Source organism: Arachis ipaensis, chromosome B01 (assembly GCF_000816755.2).
Source record: "Arachis ipaensis cultivar K30076 chromosome B01, Araip1.1, whole genome shotgun sequence".
NCBI lineage: Eukaryota > Viridiplantae > Streptophyta > Magnoliopsida > Fabales > Fabaceae > Arachis > Arachis ipaensis.
The window spans coordinates 44362647-44369450 of record NC_029785.2 but is presented as its reverse complement, the minus strand read 5'-3'; the positions used below and the strand labels follow the sequence as shown (position 1 = coordinate 44369450).

At 35.7% G+C, this 6804-nt stretch overlaps 1 protein-coding gene across 1 annotated transcript; it reads right to left on the bottom strand.

The window, feature by feature from the left end:
* Window positions 1147–2640, bottom strand: LOC107629628 (zinc finger protein ZAT1-like). The gene has a single exon (XM_021120894.1). The coding sequence runs from the start codon at window positions 2380–2382 to the stop codon at window positions 1408–1410; it is 975 nt and encodes a 324-aa protein (XP_020976553.1). The 5' UTR covers window positions 2383–2640; the 3' UTR covers window positions 1147–1407.

Sequence of the window (6804 nt, the reverse complement as noted above, 5' to 3'; positions counted from 1 at the left end):
AAAGATCTTTAAAAAAGATATAAATTACAACTTTTCAAAAAAGATATTTTTTTATTTTTCTAGTACTTTTACTTTTATTATTAAAAATTTGTCAAACACGTTAAAAAATAAAAAAAATCGTTTTTCATTAAAAAAATCATTTTTTATCAAAATAATAACGCCCAAACAAACCCTTACAACATAATTTTTATTTATAAAACTAAAGAGAAATTAAGGAAATTAAAATAAACTAACAAACGTCCTTCGTTGTTTGACACATTTTGTTTAATGTTAATTAATTAATTAAATCTATCTAGAACTATTTGATCAGCATATCCTGTACTTTATTATCATAAACCTGACTGATTCTTCGATACGAATTGTATGGGACCTCCCTCCTTTTACCCGGATACTTCGTTCTTTTCAACGCAGATGATAAAGTCTACAAAAATATAAAAACAAACTACACTTGGTACCAAATTTTTTGTTGAGAAGAATAACAAATAGAAAAGAAACAAAATATCCTCATCTCTAAAATAAACCAACAAAAGAAGAGGCCAGCACATTGAGGAATTGACGGGGGAGGAATTTAGAATTTTCCTAGTTAATAACTCTGAATTCCAAGGGCATCTCTTAGCTAAGCAAACCAACAAATTGTGCACCTCTATTGGCCACTACCATCATTTCGTTGTTTCTGACTTTGTCTAAGGTATCATTACTTTCATGCTTCACGCTAAAACAACACCACCAAAACAATTCAAGCCAAAGAGAAGGTTAATAAAGCGCAAATTGTACGTGAACAATCAATTCAACTTGTATAATATAATCTATCGCAAATACGTGTATTTTAATTTAAAATAAACTATATGCATTGATTGTTTACGTGGTATTGCGGTAAAAATGAGGGGGAAAATATATATTATTATTTTTTTTTTATGAAAAGTGGGTGGAAACTAGTTAGAGACTTGGTGGAACAGAAACAAAACATGAAAACAGAATTTGCAGCAACTTTAGTACTTTTTTGAATGCCTGAATTGTAGGTCCACAACCACCGAATCTATTTATTTATTTATTTAATTTTTTTATCCGAAGCTATCTCATTTCTATACTTCTTGTTATAGTAAAATGAAGCCAAGTTGAGCAGCACAACTAACAAGAAAACTTCAACAAAGCAACATTTACTAACATGTAACTAACTTTCAGTCCTGAACATAGCAGAAGCAGGTATAGAGTTGGTGGAAGAAACAATATATTAATTATACTCAACTACCACTGTAAAATCAAAAGAAGTTTCTGATCTTATATATCAAATAACGAACACAAATGTAATGTTGGATCTTAGAGACTACATAACAAAAAACACAGCCGAAATAAAAATAAAAGTAAAAGTTACCCAAAGATTAGTTGAATATATAGGAGAAGATGATTTCAAGCATAGGAAACATCCGAAACAACACCAAGATCATCTTCATGTTGTTCTTCTAGTGGAGCAGGCAAGTTGAGATCTATGAAATTCTTGGCAGTGGAAGAAGAGGAGGAAGGTGCCGCCATGGCGATGAGATGAGATCTCTTGTGACCGCCAAGGGCTTGGCCAGAGCCAAAGATTTTGAAACAAAAAGGGCATTGGAAGATTCTATCACTTGCTCCTGATCTTCCTCCGTCACAGCATATGCTCCTATGACTTCCCAACGCCCTCGAAGATCGAAAAGTTTTACCGCAATTCTCACACTGACGACTATGCTTCCCGCGAACACGAACCTTCTTCATCTTGATCCCATTGCCGCTCCCAGCCTTTGATCTTTCAACTTCTCCTTCTTGTTTTACTAGTATTGCATCTTTGTTGGACCACGTGTCCCTTGAGAGCATAACCAGGAACATGGCGACGTCTTCCACTACTGAAGTTTCCGAGACGGAGCTCACCGGTTCTGCTTCATATTCATGTTCATGTTCCATAAATCCAAGCTTGGGCTGCTTCTTCTTAAGCTGTTCTTTATCGTCTTCATGGTTGTGAAGAATGGACCTTGCTCTCCAAGTTCGCTTGGATCGTTGGCGAGTTGGTTTCTTTGATGACTCTGTCTCGCTCTCTCTGTCTTGAACCGCAACAGAGTCAGGTGGCGGTAGAAGTGGTGCAGCCAAGGGAGAGAACTCGGGATCTGCGACTCTGAAACTCTTCTTGGGATTCTCCCTCAACCCATAAACCAAAGCAGCCTTGTCTTCGGGTTCTGATTCTGAGAAGGAGGAAAATGAAGAGGAGGATTCAGAAGAAGGTAATGGTGGTGCTGGTGGTTGAGGGGGTTTAGGGGGGAGAGGAAAAGTGGCCAAGTGAGCCTTCATGTGGCCACCTAGGGCTCTTCCATTAGGGAAGGTTCTTGAGCAGAGCTTGCAGCATTTCTGTCTCTCCATTATTGTTGTTGTCGAAGAAGAAGAAGAAGAAGACAGAGCAATGGGAATGGGAGAGAAAAAGAATGAAAAAGGCTTTTCGTTTTGGTTACTTCGCTCTTCTGTTTTTTTTCTTCCTAACTTCTCTCTCACTCCCACAAGTTTGTGACTTTTTTTTTTCCCTTTTGTATTTTGGTTTGGAAGGGGAATTGAATTGGATTTGGGAACTTAAAAGGAGTAGGTGACAAGCATTCCTCCACCAAAAAGACACACACAACCCAAAAATTTATTATTTTAACTATTTCCCTATATTTTAAAAATATTTTATTAGCTTAAGTAATTCCTTGTTTATTTCTTTTAATCAAATTATTATTAGAGTCAACAATAAATTATAAAATTAGTGTGGATAAAGTTTAGTAGTTACAATTATACTATAGGCCGAGTCTAAATGGCAAAGGCACCCTTTAACTTATGGTAACGATAGAAAGACAAAAAAATTTTCATAACTTGCCTTATTTAGTATTTATTAATTGTTGCGATAATTAATGAATGCTAAATAAGACAAGTTGATGAATACTAAATAAGGCAAGTTATGGCTGTTTTTGGCTTATTTTCTTTGGTTACCAAACATTTCTATTAATTTATATAAGGCTAAGAACATATTTTTTTTAGATGGAAACTTATATGCAATCGAAGTGAAGTTGATAATTGAAAGTGGTTAAATAATTTAATTGATTTGACTAAATTTTTATCTAACTACTCTTAGTCATCAACTTCACGTACAGTTGACTGCACCTGAGTTTTCACTATTTTTTTTATTGTAAGTAGGTCTTAGTACTAAATAAAATTTGAAGTATATTTTTGTCTATTAATTTTGTAGGTTACTAAAGAAAAAAAAAGAAAATTAGAGATGCCTTGAGTTGTGCAAAGCTAACAATGCCAAAACTCATAATTTGTTTCAGCGGCAAAAAATTAAGAAAGTGTGATCGTGAACAGGAAAAGACCTTTAAGTAACATGCAAATCTTGCTCTGCCCAAATGGAATATAACCTTTTTCTATTTATTGCTTTCTAAAGTCCCCAAAGTAGGCATGGCCAAAAACAAATGGGTACAAATATTTTTTGTGCTTATTTAATTTCAACGTGCCTACCAAAATAAATCAACATTAATGTAGCATTTTAATTTTTATTTTTTCTATTATTTTGCGGGTCAAATCATATTTTTTCTGCGGGTTCTTGTCGCCGTTATAGTAAAATTCATGTACATTACAATGTTGCTTGGCAATTTATAATTACTTAAGAAACAAAACATGGGGTCCCTGAGAATATATCATCCTCTTCATAGGCATTAGAAGTCGCGAGAGAGAATTATTCGGCTGTCATAAGCAAACTCAATTGTGTCTTGAATGATTATATGGTGCTTCACTACTTCAATTAAATTCTCATTGCAATTTAAAATAATATAGTCACAAAAAACCTATTAAAATAGTAATAACAAAAATAATCTGAGATGGCAAATATAAAGGTTGACATCGCCGTTTCATCACCACAAAATCCTAATCCTAATCTCCCACCACCACCAATCTCAGCTTGCAACCATTCACGGCCAAAAATCTTCTTCTTTCTCTTTGCTTGAGAGGGTAATAAACATCTTCGGCCAAACCAATCTCTCCTTTCTTTGTTGTTTTCATTGATAGTTCTTGTTTCTATAATCAATTAAGAAATTATTTCTAATTTTTGATAGAAGATTTTGAAATTTATTATTATCACATCATAAAAGTATGAGTTAGAGCATACTTGCATCTATGTTAGTGATTTTGTGAGATGTCTTTATTATTGTTCTTAGTGTTTTCATGATTTATATTATCTATCTATTATTTATAGTCACGAGGTAATAAATTTTATATTGGTAACTTAATATTCAAAGTCATGATAATAATTATCCTAAAAAGAATTTGTCAAATAATTTTAGATAAAAAAAAAGAGTATATTAATTTTGGTGACAATTATTGTTTTTAATTTTCATGATTTTTTTAAAATGTGTTGTCAAATCTTTAATGCTGCTTTGCTTTTTTGTTATTGCCTCCATCTTGTTACTTGTGATTTTGATTTACAATTGTCATGGATATTCTATTTATGTTGTATGATTGTTAGTTGCTATCCAGATAAGTTTTTCTTATCTATTGTGTTGCTGTTTCCTATTGTTTTTTCTTTAAGTCTATTACCCCAATGTTTTAATTTTGGTCTACAAATATTATAGACTTCAGGCTTTATATTTTCTCTCTTCTTTGATTCTGAAAGATGCTGTCTTTTTAAGTTATAAATAAATAAGAAGCTATCTGTGGTATGTATTCATTTATCATGTCTCCTAACTAATTAATAAATGTTAATAAAAAAGTTTTTTCAAAAGAATTATCAGAGAGTTATTTTGATGAGAAAGCTTTTATGATGAATAACAAGTATTTTGATCTTTAATAAAAAATTTATACTAATATTTACAAATTTATCTTTATCATATGATTTTTAAAGAGTTTGGATATGATTTAAATCTTATGTTAGCTATTTAAATTTATTTATTTTTTAACTGAAAAAATATATCGTATTGTGTGATTATGCTGTATTTAGTCAAACTATTATAGTCATTAATAAGCAAGATATTGCAACAAGTTTTTGGGTCCAAGAATGACTGCCATGCAAATGAGTAAGACTGGCAATGAGTAGGGTAGGGTAGGGTTTGGATCCTACCCTAACCCTATCCGCAGGTTTAAAATTTTATTAAAATTCTACCTACCTGTTCACACTCTGAGCCGAGCTATCCGACCCGAGATGTTCAATGACAAAGCGACCGACCTCTTCAGGTTAGGCTATCCGACCTCTTCTCAAAGAGGTCGGCCAAATCGACAGGAAAGCCCAATAAAGGGCCCAAATAGAGGAACACGACCCAAATCCACAGGCCGTCCAAGCCTATAGAGATAAGGGCGGTTCCCTTGAAGATAAGCTGACCTCAACTCAAAGATAAAGATAAGATAAGATAACTAACTTATTTTATCTAGAAAGGTCACTCTACAACCACTATAAATACACTGGAGCACCCAGGTATAACTCATACTCTGATTATACTAAAAACCTGCTTAATACCCGTGCTAACTTAAGCATCGGAGTCTCTTGCAGGTACCCTCCACCCTCCGGCGAACAAGGATCAAAAGTGCAGCCAGTCCAACAAGTCGGACGCAACAGCCTCGGCCGCCACTAGCCAGCCGGACACGTCATCTCCGACCAGTACAGAAGATCTCATCCGAGATCGGTCTACAGTTTCAGGTAACCCTCGGAACATTGGCGCCGTTGCCGGAGAACCTGGAAGTCATCCCATCCCCATGGCGGACGACCATGACAATGACCACGATTCAGATCTAGAGGACAGAACGCCGCACAAAAACGCGGACGCTACACCAAAAGATACTCCAGAATCTAACGGAGACAAAAACTCATCAAATCCAGGAGTAATAGAAGCACTTCAAAATCGTTTAAAGCAACTTGAAAAAGAAAGCCAGCATCAACGAGAAGTTGGCAAGGATCTACAAAGAGAGGTAAGGCGACGTCGAGAGCTAGAAGATAAAATCCTACAACTCGAAGCCGATGGACAGCAATTAGATGGTTCGACAACTTACCTCCTAAGTCCATCTCAAGCTTTAACGACCTAGCCAAAAAATTCTTGGCCAGATTCTCCATCCAAAAAGACAAGGCTAAACACCCCTCCAGTCTACTAGGAATCAGGCAAGGAGATCGGGAAAGTCTTCACAACTACATGGAGAGATTCAACAAAACATACCTAGACATACAAAGCTTGCCAACAGAGGCCGCCATCATGGGCCTCATCAATGACCTACGAGAGGGACCTTTCAGCCAATCTATATCGAAGAAATATCCCACATCTCTGGATGAGGTGCAGGAGCAAGCGGAAAAATATATCAACATGGAAGAAAACTCTCGGTTGGGAGAAACCTCAAAATCCGGATTCTCCTACCGAGACAAAGATAAAGAATCCAAAAAGAAGGAAGATCGACAAGGGGAGAAAATTAAAAAATATCATAATTACACCCCTCTTAGGGTATCCCTGGTAGACGTCTACAAAGAAGTCTGCCATACGGAAAAGATACCCCCAGCTCGACCACTCAAAGGCAAAAGAGGAGGAGAAAATCGGAATGAATACTGTGAATATCACCGAGTCCGAGGGCATTCCACCAACGAATGCTTCGACTTAAAAAACATCATAGAAAAATTAGTAAGAGAAGGAAAACTAGATCGATTTCTGGCCACCCGAGATGATGATCAAAGAAAGAGAAGAAGGGATGAAGATGTCGGGCGAGTCGAGCGATCACCTCGTACGCCAGAAAGACATGTCCATATGATACACGGAGGATTTGCAGGAGGAGGAATCTCCAAATCAT